At 40.3% G+C, this 16,338-nt stretch overlaps 2 protein-coding genes across 2 annotated transcripts; both read left to right on the top strand.

Moving 5' to 3' along the window:
* The first annotated feature begins 848 nt into the window (after positions 1–848).
* Positions 849–5,696, top strand: LOC310930888 (transmembrane protein 263-A-like). The gene is made up of 3 exons (XM_083893947.1): positions 849–935; positions 2,009–2,165; positions 2,970–5,696. Exons 1-3 carry the CDS (start codon positions 930–932, stop codon positions 3,248–3,250), a joined length of 444 nt encoding a protein of 147 aa, XP_083750073.1. The 5' UTR covers positions 849–929; the 3' UTR covers positions 3,251–5,696.
* LOC310930731 (carbohydrate sulfotransferase 1-like) lies at positions 4,900–13,807 on the top strand (the record flags this gene model as incomplete). The annotated part of the gene is made up of 6 exons (XM_083893772.1): positions 4,900–4,987; positions 8,421–8,740; positions 9,231–9,444; positions 9,543–9,769; positions 12,380–12,597; positions 13,471–13,807. 6 exons carry the CDS (start codon positions 4,900–4,902, stop codon positions 13,805–13,807), a joined length of 1,404 nt encoding a protein of 467 aa, XP_083749898.1.
* Between the last annotated feature and the right edge of the window lie 2,531 nt (positions 13,808–16,338).

Here is a 16,338-nt window from a genome sequence, read left to right as displayed (position 1 = left end):
ACCATTGTTAACTGTGTTCACACAGTATCCTACAAGGGAGTATTGGTGCCAAATTTGTTAATCTTTCGAGAATAAAGTCATAATGTTTTAAGAATAGAGTCGTAATCTTTCGAGAATAAAGTAAAAGTAAAGTTGTAATATTATGAGAATAAAGTTGTAATCTTTCAAGAAGTCACAATATTATGACAATAAAATCATAGTGTTTCAAGAATAAAGTTGTAATATTATGACAATAAAGTCGTAATCTTTCAATTATAAAGTCGTAATCGCTTGAGAATTAAGTCGTAATATTATGAAAATGTAGAAAGTCGTAATATTATGAGAATAATCTTTCGAGAATACAGTCAAAATCTTTCGAGAATAAAGTCGCAAAATTATGAGAATACAGTTGTAATCTTTTGAGCATAAAGTTGTAATTATTAAGTAAAATCTCAGATCAGTTACATTTTGATTTGGGCTTCACAAATAAAGAAAAACTTGATGTTTTTGACACATCAGCACCACATTATCATCAGCTTTGGGACTTTTGAAAAGATAGTGAAACAAACCGAGTTTGTTTGAAAGAAAGAAACACACACACTTCCTCAAACAGAAATCCTCTGTTTTGACGATTGGAGGAGGAAATGACTGTGTGCTGCTGCTATTTAATAGTAATACATTAGACTTTATTCTCGAAAGATTACATTTTTCATACTCTTAATACCCCGTCGTAGTAGCCGTCTGTTGAGTGCTGCTGTACAGTTTGTACTGGAAGGTTTCTGCCGACACCGTGTGGACGGGCGCCGCCATGACAGCACCTTTCAACTACTCGGTAAACAACACGACGTCACTTCCGCTCCCGTTGTTGACAGAAACGCATCAGGAGAAACTGGGGGACGGAGACGCAGCGCAGCACATAAACACGTCCGAACAACAGTCGCGGTGACGGGATGAAGGTAGGAGACAACAGTCCCCGGTTGTGTGTCAGTGTGTGTCCGTAACAGTCAGTGTGTCAGTGTGTGTCATATCTCTCTCTCACACACACACACACGCAGTTAGATATCGGCACAGATGCAATCAATTAAAATATCCAAACAATATGGCACTGACACTGACTGGCCACTTTATTAGGTACACATTTAACGACATCATAGCCGGGATGCTTCTCTGTTGTTGTTGTTGTTGTGGCTCCTTCGACGTGTCCTGCGTTATATTCTCATTGTATTTGAGCAACCGTTACTTTTCCCATTTTAGCATTTTCAAACCAGTACTGGCCATTTTCCTCTGACCTCTAGCTGTATTCTGGCTTCTTTTTACTCCCTTTGACCATTTTTTTGTTTTTCTATGAAAATAACAGTAGACTCATATAACATTACAACATTATTTCTTAAATCTGGTGTTTAAAAATAACAATAATAATAATAACAATAAAAAGCACTAAAGCACTGTTTCAATGCAGCCATTACATTGGCTTTTTAGGTAGTTGTACCTAATAAAGTGACTGGCGAGTGAAAAAATAAATTAATCATCAACTGTTTTGATAATTGGTTGGAGTTAATTAAAACAACCTTTCTGATTTTTCAGCTTCTTAAATGAGAATATTTTCTGGTTTCTTTGCTCCACATGACAAAGAAATAATTCAAACTATAGGGATGGGAATCTGTATCGAATATGGGACAGATTAAAATGTACAATACGATACAAAACCCTATATATCGCATACTTCACTATGTTTCTTTGTTCTTTTTTGGGGGAAAAATAATTTTGTTACACATTAGATAAATATGTTTTTGAAATGACTGGTGTTCTTAACAGCTACACAGTTCAGAAATTGGTCTAAAATGACTGTATCAGACTAATATTGTTTGTTATGTTGTTCCATCCCTTATTATAACTAAATCATTTTGGCTTGCGGACAAAACGAGGAACTCGACAACAACTTATTTCCAGGTTTAGTAAACATTAGCTAAGCAATAATTCACTTGTTCCATAGAATCGTCATTGTTGTGTTCACAATGTTATTATTCAGGTGCTGACTTCACCGCAGGAGGGGGAGGGGGAGAAGGAGAACCACCGCTCACCTCCCTTTGAGTCCAACAACCATCAGAGCTGTGAGAACAGACAAGAGGAGACGGAGGAGGAGGAGGAGGACGCCCCCTTCTGCCCTGAAGAGGAACACACACATGGTGAGAGCAGCCACTGTATCAACACTAGCTGTGTCCTTAATAGTTGAGAATGCATCCTACACTAGGGCCTTGTCCGCTGCACACTTGAAGGAGAGGAAAATGAGACGGTCTAAGCCCACACAACTCACCAAGTCCCCATCTTCTTCTCCTAATAAATTCCGGCAGGCTGTACACCGAGAGATTAAAGGCTGCCCTTCACAATTTGAAGCCCCTAAACTCACAAAATTTTCTAATGATCATCCATCCATCTACTGCTGCTTTATCCTCCACATGATCTGCAGTCAATGTATCTGATATAAAATGAAGATATCTAAAATATCAAAGTGATTAGTCCAGTGCTACTGGAAGAAATGGAGATGCATGGTGTGTGTGTGATGTATCTCAGGCTCTCAAGATGTCAAATAACTAAACAATCCTAGAGTTTATCTCCACACAGATTTTTTTATTTGGAACAACAGATAGAGTTTGTACAACAACATATTTAATGACCTACACATATCTAGGTCAACTACTCAACCAGTGCATCCTATTCTTACCATTTATAATAATTAAGTATTATTATTATTAATGATAATTATAATATTTACAACGTGAAAAGTAGGACAAACACAGGTTGGACCAGGAAACATGAATGAGATTAAGCTGCTGCTTCCCCTTTTGATCCACAAATGTAGGTTCTTCAGAACTAAACCCTTTTAAAAAAAAATAAAAGCTTAAAAATTATATCTAATCACCATAATTATGTCTTTTTTAATAATTTTTATTCATTTATTCACAATCAATTCAACATCTCTCCTTTTTCAGGCACAGAGAAGAACCACCCCGGGCCAGAGGGAGGAGTCATATGGAGAGTGGGCGGCGGCCTGTTTAGCATGACGCGAAACGCCGTGGGCGCGACCCTCGGCGGTGTCGCGTGGGTAGGAACAAAGAGCTTCGAGCTCACCAAAACGGCGGTGACCAGCGTACCAGCGGCCAGCGTAGGACTGGTCAAAGGCAGCGTGTATGTGGTCACAGGAGGCGTCGGCGCCGTCGGGTCTGCTGTGGCGAGTAAAGTCACTCCGAGGAAGAAGGACAAAGCTGACTGATGACAGTGGCGCGCGCGCGTGTGTGTGAGTGCGAATAATGCGATCAAGATACCTCGGCTGCGTTGAATGGATTTTTATCATAGTTTCACTTCGTATATTCACTCGTGCAGCAATTAAGAAACAAGCAGCTACTTACGGCGCTTTTCCATTATATAGTTTTAGCACAGCTTGACTCTACTCGGGTTTGGGTATCAGTAGCAGCGCGAAACTGCCTTGACGCCGTTTTATACGCCTCCAAGTCTCTGGATCCTCTCACCAAACGCAGGAACGTCTGCACCTAGCGTTATTTTTACCGACAGCGTTCATGTCGTCCGTCCATCCATCCATTATCTACCACTTTATCCTCCACCGGAGGGTCGCGGGGGGTGCTGTGGCTATCTCAGCTGATATTGGGCGATAGGCGGGGTACACTCTGGACAGTTCGCCAGTCCATCGCAGGACATCGCCATATTCAAAATGGCCGACTTCCTGTTGAGTATTTCTCAAAACTTGGTGGAAACACGTCACAGCCCAAGACGAACAAAAAAATCCATTGGGACCATGACCTCAACTCGACAGGAAGTCGGCCATTTTTAATATTTGCGTCCATCTTTGGCAATTTGCACGCTTTGTAAATAAACAAACGAACCTGAGCACGTTTTTAGTAATACCAACAATGTCGGGCATTTGATGTTCTCTGAACCTGACCGATCAGTGACTGGCAGTCTGTCGACGTGACATATTTGGTATTGTTGCAGAGATTGTGATTATCAGCTGAGACGACCAGAGATGGAGGTTCTGTTGTCGCAGTTTAGTTGACAGCTCAGATCCGAGGCATCCTGAGACGATGCCAAACATCGAGATCAACGACGAGATGTTAGGGTCAAGATGTCTGGCGCCTTCCTCTGCTGATACAGAGAGTCGACCTTGGGGAGGACTGTGTGCATAGTTGAGTTATCGGTCCTTTGCCCCAGTGAAGTCAGGTTCAACAAAGATAATCATGAGGAGCACTTTGTAGATAAATGATGGCTGCCAGGGTTACACAGAGGCCTGAGTTTTTCTCTTACAGAACTACAGAGCTAGCTTGGAACCTCGCCAGAGCAGGTACTAAAAAGAAAAAACACCATGTGAGCAGGTACTATCCCTAATGGAAAAGCAGTTGAGCCGTCTTAGAACTATATAATGGAAAAGTCCCAATAGAAATCAGTCGTTTTCAATAGAAATGTGCTTCATTAAGAGGCCCCAGGCATCAGTGGTACGAAGGTAAGACCAGAATTCAACGCTGGAGGATAGAAAGGGATGTGACTTTATGCAAATATCCCATCATTTATGGAACAAACAAGATCTACACAGAAAAGGACAACACTCTAGTTCCACTTATGTTAAATAATGATTCCTGCTGTTACATAGTCATTGTCCTGAAGACTCTGATCTAAAACAACGTTCCCTTGTCAACTGAAATGGTCTTCAATTCTAACAGGGATCAGGTTGTTCATTGTTGTCTCATTTAGAAATTCTATCAGTGTTTCAACCAGTATTTATTTTTATATATATATAGAAAAAAAATATGTTTTTGTTTTATTCTGTTTAAGTTTGCTCTTATGTGGCGATATTATTAGTGTGTGAACAAACGGAGCTCTGTCTCTCATAGTTTGTTTGTTGTTTTCGGCATGGATAGCACCACCTTGTGGTCATCCATAAAGCTCAATCTCATGTTTCTCAAACAGCTGTTCAAGGACAGCACCATGGTTCTGAATGGTGTGATCCCTTTTATGCATATTGGTCCCAAAACAGCTGTACACTACTGTTTTAAACTACAATATGTGAATATAAACTTCTGAGAAGTCTGTCGACCTAAACGGAACAGTAATTATTTGCAAGGGCGATTTGTGATTCGTCAAAAGGGACGAAAAAATACTGCTGTGATCATTTCATACAACATTCATATTTTTGTCTGTGGAACCAAGGGAATATATTTGTGTAAATATGTAGCATGTCACAATTTCATTTAAGAACAAGCTGCTGTCAGCGATGTTGTCTTTCGACTAAGTGAGCAACACAAAAAAACATGTAAATATGCTTGAATCAGTTAAAAGGATAGTCTTCATCTCTAGTCCATGGTCTGATGCTACAATAGGTGCCTAAAAATCTTACGGAATTATAGAAGACATGGTATGGTAAAGAGGGTTGTTTTTTATATACATGTAAGTGATTTTTGGTCCCATGATGATGTAACAGTATTTCACCTTTTCACATTTGCTTGAATTCTCTAGTGTCATTGTTGCTGTGAAGTTGAAATCCTCCATTCTGCTGCATGCCTCATAACTGTTCGACATTCAGACAAAAGGCTTTTCTCTCTCTATCTTTCTCTTTTTATTTTGACCTCAGATCCCCCACTCTATCTCTGTCCCTTTCTGATAGTTTGTAACCCTGATACTTTTTAAAGGCATTTTTGTGTATTATAGAATTATTTTTGCAAAAGACTGAATATTCTGTGAAAATAAAAAAAAACAGCTGTGTTTTCTTTGAAGGAAACCTCAAATCCATTTTATCACCTTGGTCGGTACTGAATAAGCCACCAACAGAAAGACGTAGTATTGGATTTAAAGTGCTTATATAGTTGCATACTTACTCATAATGCCTGAAAGATATCCCATAATAGAAACAAGGACTGCTATAATGATATTAATAACGTGTGTTCAGGGTCGGTCTCTTGTGTCCGCGAAATCCGCCAAGTTTCCGATGGTTGCTGTGGCCACGCCCCTTTTGAATCGGCAAAAGCTTTCGATAACTTTTATATGTGTGGTACAACTTGTTGCAGAGTTTTTTTATGTTAGGACGACAAGTGTGCTCAGACTACAAAGCGTGCAAACCGCATTCAAAATGGCCGAATTTCTCAAAACTTGATGGAAACATGTCACAGCCCAAGACGAACAAAAAAGTCCATTGGGACCATGGCCTCAACTCGACAGGAAGTCGGCCATTTTGAATTTGGTATCCATCTTTGGCAATTTGCCCGCTTTGCAAATAAACAAACTTGCCTGAGAGCGTTTGTCGCACCAACAATGTCGGGCATTCATCACGAAACAGGGAGTCTACAGACACAAACTTGACCCAACAGGAAGTTGGCCATTTTAAATGTAGCCGCCAATTTGCCACGAAACAGGAAGTGCCCTGTAATTTGGCCGTGCATCGACCGATCGGCTCCAAACTGGGGCTGGCCCTGAGCATGTCTGCAAGCCATGACCTGCACACAAGAGTAAGACGGAGATCACCTGAAACAGGAAGTGCCATGTAACTTGACTCGTCTGAGAACGTTTATCGTACCAACATAAAAAATGTGTAAATTTGTACAAGACCAATCAGCAAAAAGGCAAAATCATCAACGTTATCAACAATTTGCCACGAAACAGGAAGTGTCCATTAACTGCGCCGTACATTGACCGATTGCCTAGAAACTTCATATGTGACACACCCTGAACATGTGTATGTTATTATTATTATTATTATGGGCTTTGTAGTCATCTTTGGATGCACTCCCCATTAATAAATTATTATTAATAATATTATTACTATTAATAAATTATATATTATTATTTTATTTATGTATTCATTTCTTAATTTAGTCATTAATGTATTCATAATAATAATATTTTATAATAAACATGTATCGTCCTCCACATTGAGCAGGCGCTCATAGAGACAGCATCTCCTCCTCCTCCTCCTCCTCCTCACTGACACGCGCAGCCTGCTGTTTAATTGCCCCAGCAGCGGCGGTGGTGGAGGATGCCGAGCAGAGGCTCACGCTCGCCGCCGCAGCAGCAGCCGCAGCATCGTCGTCATGTCACCGCCTGCACAGCCTCTGCCTGCCCGCCGCCTCCAGCTGACTGCTAAAACACGCAGGGGAGAGGTAACCAATTATTGCATGCACGAACCGCCGCCATTAGATGCGAACTGGTGAAGCGTGCGGTGTTGATGTAGATGATGATGATGTGACTGGAGGTCAGGCTTCAGCAGCATCAATGAGACGAAGGTTCTGTCAGTCTTATTTAAATAAGGATTGTCCCATATTTTTGAATTAACAGACGCTTCAGAGGATAAAGAATTCATTCATACATATCTCCATGAATATCAAAATGGCCAAAAGGCATCCTCAGTAATGCAGTTATTTTTTTCATATGATATGAAAATGATCACAATCACGTTTTTTTTTCTTATGATAACTGTACTATGGGTATTATGCCGTTTCTTTTGGGATCATCTTTATTGCACCTTATGTTACAAAGCACTGCAAATATAGGGTTTACACAAGGTGATAAGCAGCAAGAATAGAACAGGGAAAGTACTCATCCTCCACCAAGGCTGCTTATTTTCTGTATTGCAACCATACTCTAATAATTTCTTCTGTGAGCTCTAACCTACATCCTCAGAAAATGTCATCAATTTCCATTTTTCTCATAGAAAACACTAGGTGTTGGGTCAAAATTATAAATTTGGTGATATATCGTCGTCCTTTGTTTGTTTCCTTTGTTTACTCCTTTTATTAGGTTTTATTTGAATTCTAATCAATTTCATTTCGACTCTTTTGGTTCAGGTGAGGAGGACTAAAATAACAATATTTGAATGGAGCAAATAAAGACATTTTATTACATTTGGATTAGAAAAAAAAAATGTTTTTCAAAATATTAAAAAAATATATATTTTTTGGAAAAATTAAAATATATATATATGCTTGGAAAAATGTAAATGTACATATATATTTTTGAATAAATGTTTAAAAATTATTTTTTTGGGGGAAAAAAATGATAATAATAATAATTTTGGATGACATACTGAAGTATGACTTTTGCATCAAATTTTGGACGATATACTAAAGTATAATTTTTTTGTCAAATTTATTTTGTCAAAATTTTTGGGGAAAAAATGTTTTATTTTGAAAAAAATGTTTTCTTTTGAAAAAAATGTTTTATTTTGAAAAAAATGTTTTATTTTGAAAAAAAGTTTTATTTTGAAAAAAAAATATTTTTCAAAACTTTTTTTTTTTAAAGTCAGTCAGAATGATGGATTCCTGACTGCATTTTCAGCCTCATAACATAAGGATATACAAAAATGAAGAAAATTAGCTGTGTGATTCAACAATACTTAATATAATGTGTTTTGTTTCCCGTTGTTATCCTTGTGTCTGTGGCAGAGGCTTCCTGGTCCATCCGTGTAGCCATCATGCACCGATTCGGGAAATTCATGTTGCTTCTCGTATTAGCCTTCGTCGCTATCCAGTACATGGTCATCAGCGCCTTCTTGACCAACCCCTTCAGCCTGTTGTACTCCGTGGGTGTGGTATCCACAAGACAAGCTGTTAACTGTAGCCCTGAGACCCTCTCCTGCCCTTCATCGCCCGCTGCTGCCTCTCTACCCGCCAACGACGCCAACGCAAGAACGCATATCCTCATTCTGGCCACGACGCGGTGCGGATCCTCCTTTGTTGGGCAGCTGTTCAACCAGCATCCAGAGGTAAGCATGCAGTTTGTAAATATTAATTTGTTTCATCAAATTAGCATCACAAAAGACTACACTCTTAGAAATAAAAGTGCTAAGTAGAACAATATAGGGTTCTTCGGCTTGTCCTCATATTAGAACCCTTTTTGGCTCCAGGTGGAACCTTTATGAACCCTTTTGGAGGGTTCCACCAAGAACCCTTTTAAAACCCTTTATTCAGGAAAGGGGTTTTAAAGGGATCTCTGGATCAAAATGGTTCTTACTGGAACCATGTGTTACCAAGAACCCTTGAAAAACCCTTTCTTTGGAAGTAAATGGTTCCAGGTAGAACCTCAGCCCTTGAAGAAGGACCCTTTTGGAACCCTTATTTCTAAGAATGTACCACTGGGCAGAAAAACTCTGAATCCATGCTTGAGAGGCCACTGGCAGCTACGTTTTTACTTAAAGGGATCGTCCATCTCTCAAACTGGTTCAAACTTTGTCGTTTGTTCTTCTCAAACCCCAGGTGTTTTACCTGTTTGAGCCCCTGTTTCATGTCCATTCGATGCTGCGGCCTCACCTGCAACAGAGTCGCGTCTTGGATTGGAGGAGGACGTTGGTGGGAGCAGCCAGAGATCTGTTGAAGTCTCTGTACCACTGTCACCTCAGTAGTTTGGAGAATTACATCCAACCCTATCCTACCAACCACACCACTGACCATCTGTTCAGACGAGGCGCTAGTAAGCAACATTCGTCTTTGCACGCGGTCCATTCATTAGTCCCTTGGTGTTATCTTTGGTTCCACCATTGATTGTATTTGTCTGTATTCTGTCCGCAGGCCAGTCTCTGTGCTCTCCGCCTGTGTGCCGGGTTCCTCAAGGTCCAGATGAGCAGAGCCTGGTGCTGACTAACGAGAGGGAGTGCAAGAAGAGATGTGGGCCGCTCAGCATGTCGCTGGCCTCCGACGCCTGCAGAGCCAAGCGCCACACGGCCATCAAGACGGTCCGCATTCCCCAAATCAGTGACCTCAGAACGCTGATGGAGGACCCAACACTTAATCTAAAGGTAGAGAAATGTGTGTTTGTCAGGGTATCCGCGGGGTCTTAAAAAGTCTTAAATCCAATCATTTGAATTTAAGGCCTTAAAATGTCTCAAATTCTCCTAAAATCTCATAAAAGGTCTTTAAAATCTATTAACGTTACTTTTATTTAAAACATGCATAAACTTCAGTCTCGCTTTGAAATGTTTCGATTTTTGAGGATGCCGATGACATAACTACAACACGGAACTAAAGTAGGTCACCTGTGCTGCCCGGTGAGAATTTATTGAGCACCACTAGCTAGTGTGCTGTGTGCGCGCGCCGCGGTGTGTTACAGCTTAGCATATCAGCGGAGAAAACTTAGCGAAAGCCCACAGCTAAGCCGAATTGCTTGCATAAGATGGGTAAGTGCAATTTCAATGATTTGTGGCACCGATTTTCCTTCACGCCTTTTGTACTTTTTTGACAGTACAGATGTGAAATGTGAAATGCGCAAATTATTGTAATTTAAAATTAAATTAAATTAAATTAAATTAAATTAAATTGTATTCATTATGGTCTTAAAAAGTCTTAAATTTGACTTGTTGAAACCTGCAGAGACCCTGGTTTGTATGAGGTACTGACACATAGTCGGTACTATGAGTTGGTGGGAATGGCAAAAATGGTGTATACACCAATGTGGACAGTATAACAGATGGCACAGCTATTAGCAACTATGCTAGAATCACGTATGGACTCAACAGAAGGGAGATGCGAAAAATACAAGAGCAGTGACTCCCTAGATTCTTAAGATTTGGTTTATACTTGTCGCAGGACATCCGGCACGAGGCAGTATGTGGTACAAATGAGTCAGTGCGTTTACATGTATGTTAAAAGTCAAATGTTTATAGACAAATAGTAGGCAGAAGTATAAATTTCCAATTTTAGTCAGACTAAGACAATAATTCTGTTTTCTTAATCATGTCATGTAAACACGTTAGTCCGACTAAAACCAAGCTAGTCTCAAGCCCAATTTATACTCCTGCGTAAAGTGCTCTGCGTAGCTACGCAGAGTCCTCAGCGTCGACGCAGAACCTGTCGAAGAGCCTCTGCGTCGTCTCCGGGTGCACGGAATATTTTTTAAGTGTCCGTCACTCCGTCAAGGGACAACTGCGATTGGTCCTCAGGACAGGCCGAGGGAAGCTCCTCTGTGCCGGCTCACAGTGAGCACCGAGCGTCCACAGAGGGAGGAGCTGAACACCGCCGACTTTGTCGCTGCCGAACTATAAATACGTCATATCTTAACACACACAGCACATGTTTAGACTCTAAATGGCCAATTTCTCGCCTCAAATGATCTTAAAACTGCGTTCCGGGACACAGAAAAGTGAGAAACGGCTGCTGTTTCAACAACAACAGTCTTTCTCCCTCGGACGCCATTGCTCACTGTAGCCAAAAGCACAACAACCCTGCGCAGCGACCCCTACTGATCGGGCGGGACATTGCAGCGCCTATCCGTCACCACGACGCAGAAGTATAAAGGCTCGAGTGGTCTACGTGGTGACGCAGACGGATAACGCATTACGCAGTCGGAGAAGTATAATGTGGCCTTTAGTCGGACTAACATACCTGTATAATGCCATTCATAGTCCGATTACTCCTGCATGTATACGCTTAGTCAGACTTGGCGTTCTGCGCATGCAACAAAATTTCCTCCCCCATCTTTGACCTGGAAGTAGGAGAGACGACGTATAAACTGCGGTACTGTTGCCAACACAATGGGCGTCAGCGAGCGCTAAAGCTAGGCAGAAGACCCACTTGGACTGATGAAGAGACGAGAGTTATACTTTAAAATAGAATCTTCAAACTTGGGTCCCTCCAGTCGATCAACTTATAAGGAGCTATCTTTTTTTTTAATGCAAAGATTCATCTTCCTTCATTAATTCATTTTTATTTTGCTATTGCCATCATTTCTAAAGAATTCTGTCCGACTGATTCTCTGGATGTTCAGCTTGTGCGAGGCTGCAACCGCAGTGATCGCTCGAAGCTAACGTCGCATTTTCTTATTAGCACAGGGAACATGTGCAGCTTACATATAATAATGTAAAAGAGGATAACAATAGATAATAGTATGACATTTCACTAACACACCACACAGTCAATACTTCATTGTGCATCATTTACACCACGGCAGGTGACAGACAATGACAGTAATAAAACATGTGCAATGTGTAAATAAAGGTGTCTTTTTTGCACCGTTTTTTCCGCTCACAGCTCTTGGTGAGCCGTCTGTCACGAGATATTTCACTGCAGTATATCAGACATGATTTTCCTGATCAACCCTGAAGCTAACAACAGTAGTTAGCTGTAGGCGACTGGACTTCATAGTTGAGTTGAAGACGTTTCCCCACTCCTCCAGAAGAAGACTGACCTGGAATGACTGAGAACCTTCACAGACAAGCTAACAACAGCTGAATAAAAAGGTAACTGTCAGGGTTCTAGCGTAACGGGCCGATACGCTACAGTGTGCTAGCTAGGTAGCTAACCCTGCACAAAAGCAATGGCGCATTAGCATATACAACTACAATAATCGCCCTTAAAATTGTTCAAGGAAGAAGTGATATTTAGTGTTACTCATTTCTCATCATCGCCGCTAGGTGATCCAGCTTGTTCGAGACCCGCGCGGCATCCTGGCATCTCGTATCGAGGCCTTTCGAGACTCTTACCGGCTGTGGCGTCTGTGGAGAGCGACTGGACGGCGACCGGCTAACCTGGACCTGGGACAGATCAACACAATGTGTGAGGACGTTCTGAAGTCTGTGTCCACAGGCCTGGCCAGACCCGGCTGGCTTAAAGGGAGGTACATGCTGCTCAGGTGAGGAGGACTAAAATAACAATCTTTTAATGGAGCAAATATAGACATTTTATTGCATTTCGAAAAAAAAAATTATAATTAAAAAATATATTTTTTTGGCAAAAATTTAAAAAAAAAGATTTTTTGGGAAAAATTAAAAAATATATATTTTTATTTGAAAAAAAATTAAATAATAGATTTTTTGGAAAAAATTAATAAAAATAGATATTTTGGAATAAATTAATAAAAATAGATTTTTGGAAAAAAATTAATAAAAATTAATTTTTGGGGGAAAAAAAAAATAGATTTTTTGGAAAACATTTAAAAAATTGATTTTTTGGGGGAAAAAAAACAATTTTTTTGGGAAAAATAAAAAACATTTTTTTTTAAAATTAAAAAAAAATTATAATTTTCGACGACATTCTTAAGTATGACTTTTGTGGGTTTTTTTTCTCAAAATTTGTTTTTGCTGAAATTTTGTTTTATTTTGAAAAAAAAAATTATTTTGAAAAAAAAGATTTATTTTGAAATAAGTTTTATTTTGAAAAAAGTTTTATTTTGAAATAAGTTTTATTTTGAAAAAAAAATTATTTTGAAATAAGTTTAATTTCGAAAAATTTTTTTATTTTGAAATAAGTTTTATTTCGAAAAAAAAATTAAAAACTTTTTTTTCAAAATAAACAAAATACAATTTGAAAAAATTTAAGAATATAAGATGTCTGCTCTCTACACAGACAACAACAATTTATTTATTTTATTTAATATCTATTTATTACCTATAATCCACTACCACAACATTAACATACTGACTGATGTCTAATCAAAGCTGCACAAACCTAATAGTAATGCAGTATTAACTCTTACAGCATGATCTGTCCTGTCTTTCTTGCTCAGGTATGAAGACATGGCCAGGTTTCCGCTGAAGAAAACCAAAGAACTCTATAGGTTCCTTGGTCTGGATCTCGTCCAGAGTGTGAAGGACTGGATCAACAATAACACTCACGACAGCAGCGGCGTGTCGTCCCGACATAAGTTCACCACGATTCGAGACTCTGCTGCTAACGCAGAGAACTGGAAGGTGAAGCTCTCGTTTGACATGGTGGTCTACGTTCAAACTGCCTGCAGACCACTTCTGGAGCGTCTGGGATACAAGGCTGTCTTCCACTCAAGAGAGCTGAAGAACTTTTCTCACTCTTTGGTGGAGGACAGGATATTCCTCCCTTTTTTTTAGTCGGGGCTAACGTTTTTTAATATTCGTCGTGTGTGTTTAGACGGGACGTTATTGTGCAGAGGATCCAGGTCTTTAAGCAAATATAAAAAGGGGAAAGAGGAGTGCGTCTTTGAAGAAAAGGTTGCGTAAACAATTTTTACATCCAGATTTTACATATGTTCGTTTTCAGAACACATTCACATGTGGCAACAAGCGATTCATTGTTGACAACAATCAACAATTATTGACAATAATGGAGTTGCCATTGGTGCAGAATTACCCGAGATCACAATAGTCTTTGTGTTATAGATGCATCGACGTCTGTGTGTAGTCAAGAAATGACTGAAATGCAGAAAAAAAATAAAGATTTATTATAAATAATCCCTCTCTCTTTAGTCATTATACACTCTTAGAAATAAGGGTTCCAAAAGGGTCCTTCTACAAGGGCTGAGGTTCTACCTGGAACCATTTGCTTCTGAAAAGCCCTTTCCCGAAGAAAGGGTTTTTCAAGGGTTCTTGGTAACACTAATGGTTCCAGTAAGAACCATTTTGATTCAGAGAATCCTTTAAAATCCCTTTCCTGAATAAAGGGTTTAAAAAGGGTTCTTGGTGGAACCCTGTTAAAGGTTCCACCTGGAGCCAAAAGGGTTCTCCTACGAGGACAAGCCGAAGAACCTTATATGGTTCTACTTAGCACTTTTATTTCTAAGACTGTGCGTCGTTCCTTTGTATATTGTCAAAGGCACTTTGAGATGTTTGTTGGTCTTATACACTCTTAAAAATAAGGGTTCTTCTACAAGGGCTGAGGTTCTACCTGGAACCATTTGCTTCTGGTTCTTGGGGTTCTTGGTAATACTAATGGTTCCAGTACGAACCATTTTGATCCAGAGAACCCTTTAACTTTATAAAAAGGTTCTATCTGGAGCCAAAAAGGGTTCTCCTATGAGGACAAGCAGAAGAACCTTATATGGTTCTACTTAGCACTTTTATACAGGAGAAAACTGAAAGAAGAATGTAACACAGCATTGGTGATATTTAACTTTTATTTGGAGGGTTTATTGGTAGAAGTTTGCCGTCTTTAGTTTGTCTTCTCTCCTCTGCTTGAGATCTTTTCTTGCCAGCCACTCTTCAAACGCCTCCAAAGCCTTTTTATCTCTCTCCTCTTTCTCTCTCATGCGTTCCTCCTCTGCTTTCATTCTCTTAAAGTCTTTGCACTTTGTCATGGCTTGCTTCTTTTCGCACCAGTTGCGGAAATTCGACTTGTTGATCCTCTGTCGTTCCAGCCACTCCTTTTGTTTTTTGAGCGTTAGATTGTTTTCCACTTCTTTCTCTTTCATGCATTTTTCTTTTTGCAGGTGATCGTGTTCCTTTTTCCATTTTTCGAACGCCTTTTGAGCCGAGCGGCTTTTCTCGAACTTCTCTTCGTCGATTTTGAGCTTCAGGTCATTCTCGGCTTCTTTCTCTTCTCTGTACCTCTCTTTGAGCAGGTGATCGTGCTCCTGCTTCCATTTGTCAAATTCCTTTATCGCACGCTGCCTTTTCTCCACTTTTTGCCGTCTGCTCGCTTGCTGCTCTCGTCGCCTCATGACTTGCTTTTGTCTGGCCTCGGCTTTGAGACTCGCTTTCTTTTTCCCCCAAGCTTCGTACGACGCGACGGCAGCTTCCTTTTTGGCTTGTTCTGTCTTTCTCTTGAGTTCTTCCTCTTCCTTCTTCGTTTGCATGTTCTCTCTCGACTTCTCATTTTTCATTTTAAGCCATCGGTGATAGACGGCCGCTCTGAGTAAATTCACAGTGAGTGGCTCGGACTCTTTTTGGAAAACCTTTTGGTCCAAAAGTCTGAGAGTTCCCAGATACTTTGGTTCTATCTTTAAAGGGAATTTTGATTTGATTGATTGGTTTTTCATTGTTTCGATTTTATCGATTTCTGGATGAGAACTTGAAATCCTGGCGTCGGACGTTCTTCTTTCCTGGTTGTGTGAGAACTGAGCGACACAATGAACTGAGTGACTTCCCAAGTCTTCATTGAATTCTTCAAACGATTGATGGAAATTGGGACTACAGCTCCTGGCGGCTGTGGGGTGGTTGGATGTGTGAGTGGAGTGGATCGAGGACGCAGAGGGAGTATGTGACCTGCCGAGGTCCTGGGTTATGGCTTCTCCGAGAAACCTCTCTGCAACTTGAGCAGTGGGATTCGGCGGCTCCCTCTCTGCTAAAGGCACAAGTTTGAAGTCCAGTCTCGATCGATGTCGAGTCTTAACAGTGTTGTGTCCGCCATCTGATATCACATTTTGACTCGACGTTTCTAAGGGACTGCTGTTTCTTTGCATCTCCAGGAAGGCAACTTCGTCTAAAAGCTCCACGTCTTCAATCCTGGCTCGAGACGTCTGCGCCTTTAATACACCGACCCTATTTTTTGATTTGCGGGGTTCCCTTACAGAAACATATTCGTCCTCATCAGAGTCGGGGTACAGGTCTGCTTCTGAGGGACTGTGGATTTTCTGCATCTTCAGGAATGAGTTTTTCATTGTGTCCTCATCCACTGGAAGTTCAAC

The sequence above is a fragment of the Microchirus variegatus genome, assembly GCF_963457635.1.
Source record: "Microchirus variegatus genome assembly, chromosome: 8".
Taxonomy (NCBI): Eukaryota; Metazoa; Chordata; class Actinopteri; order Pleuronectiformes; family Soleidae; genus Microchirus; species Microchirus variegatus.
Note: the sequence above shows the minus strand (reverse complement) of the source record. Positions and strands in the feature narration are given on the sequence as shown.

Coding starts and splice junctions, on each gene's coding strand:
- LOC310930888 (XM_083893947.1), top strand. Junction 2,166..2,969: donor TGAAGAGGAACACACACATG/GTGAGAGCAGCC, acceptor CTCCTTTTTCAG/GCACAGAGAAGAACCACCCC.